The following is a 742-nucleotide window of genomic DNA, read 5'->3' on the forward strand; positions in this document are numbered from 1 at the left end:
TCTGTCCCTCTCTGTCTCCGTCAGGTATCTCTAATTTAACTCTGTCCCTCTCTGTCTCCGTCAGGTATCTCTAATTTACCTCTTTCCCTCTCTGTCTCCGTCACGTACCTCTAATTTAACTCTTTCCCTCTCTGTCTCCGTCAGGTATCTCTAATTTACCTCTGTCCCTCTCTGTCTCCGTCAGGTATCTCTAATTTATCTCTGTCCCTCTCTGTCTCCGTCAGGTATCTCTAATTTAACTCTGTCTCCGTCAGGTATCTCTAATTTAACTCTGTCCCTCTCTGTCTCCGTCAGGTATCTCTAATTTACCTCTGTCCCTCTCTGTCTCCGTCAGGTATCTCTAATTTACCTCTGTCCCTCTCTGTCTCCGTCAGGTATCTCTACCTGCTCTTCTCCGACGACGACCACCTGCCGTTCGACCACTGGGTCTTCAACACCGAGGCGCACCCTCTGCCCGTGATCCAGAAGGACAAAACAGACCTCCCCAACGAGGTGGAGTAGTGGACCCGTCCTGCGCTGACGCCCCAAATCAAGTGCGAGAACCTGTGATCCTGTGCACCTGAGCCTCCAGCTGTCTGAAATCACTTCGGCCATTTGGCGTCCCCAATGGAACCACGTGCCTCTTGATCGGGATTTGTTTTAACGGGATCCAAAACAGAAAGCAGTCCCGTTGGCACGGACTTCATACTGTAGAATCTGGTTTTTTTTTTTTTTTTTTGCATCTTGTCGGCGCCGACCAGAA

General features: G+C 49.9%; 1 protein-coding gene across 1 annotated transcript in view; it reads left to right on the plus strand.

Moving 5' to 3' along the window:
- LOC117961819 (mannosyl-oligosaccharide 1,2-alpha-mannosidase IA-like) overlaps positions 1–736 on the plus strand; it is a 9,500-nt gene extending 8,764 nt beyond the window's left edge. The window contains exon 5 of the mRNA XM_034900755.1: positions 375–736. Within this exon, the coding sequence (XP_034756646.1) occupies positions 375–501 (127 nt within the window). The 3' untranslated portion in view covers positions 502–736. The remainder of the gene's footprint in view (positions 1–374) is intronic.
- Positions 737–742: the final 6 nt, after the last annotated feature.

This window comes from Etheostoma cragini, chromosome 18 (assembly GCF_013103735.1).
Source record: "Etheostoma cragini isolate CJK2018 chromosome 18, CSU_Ecrag_1.0, whole genome shotgun sequence".
NCBI lineage: Eukaryota > Metazoa > Chordata > Actinopteri > Perciformes > Percidae > Etheostoma > Etheostoma cragini.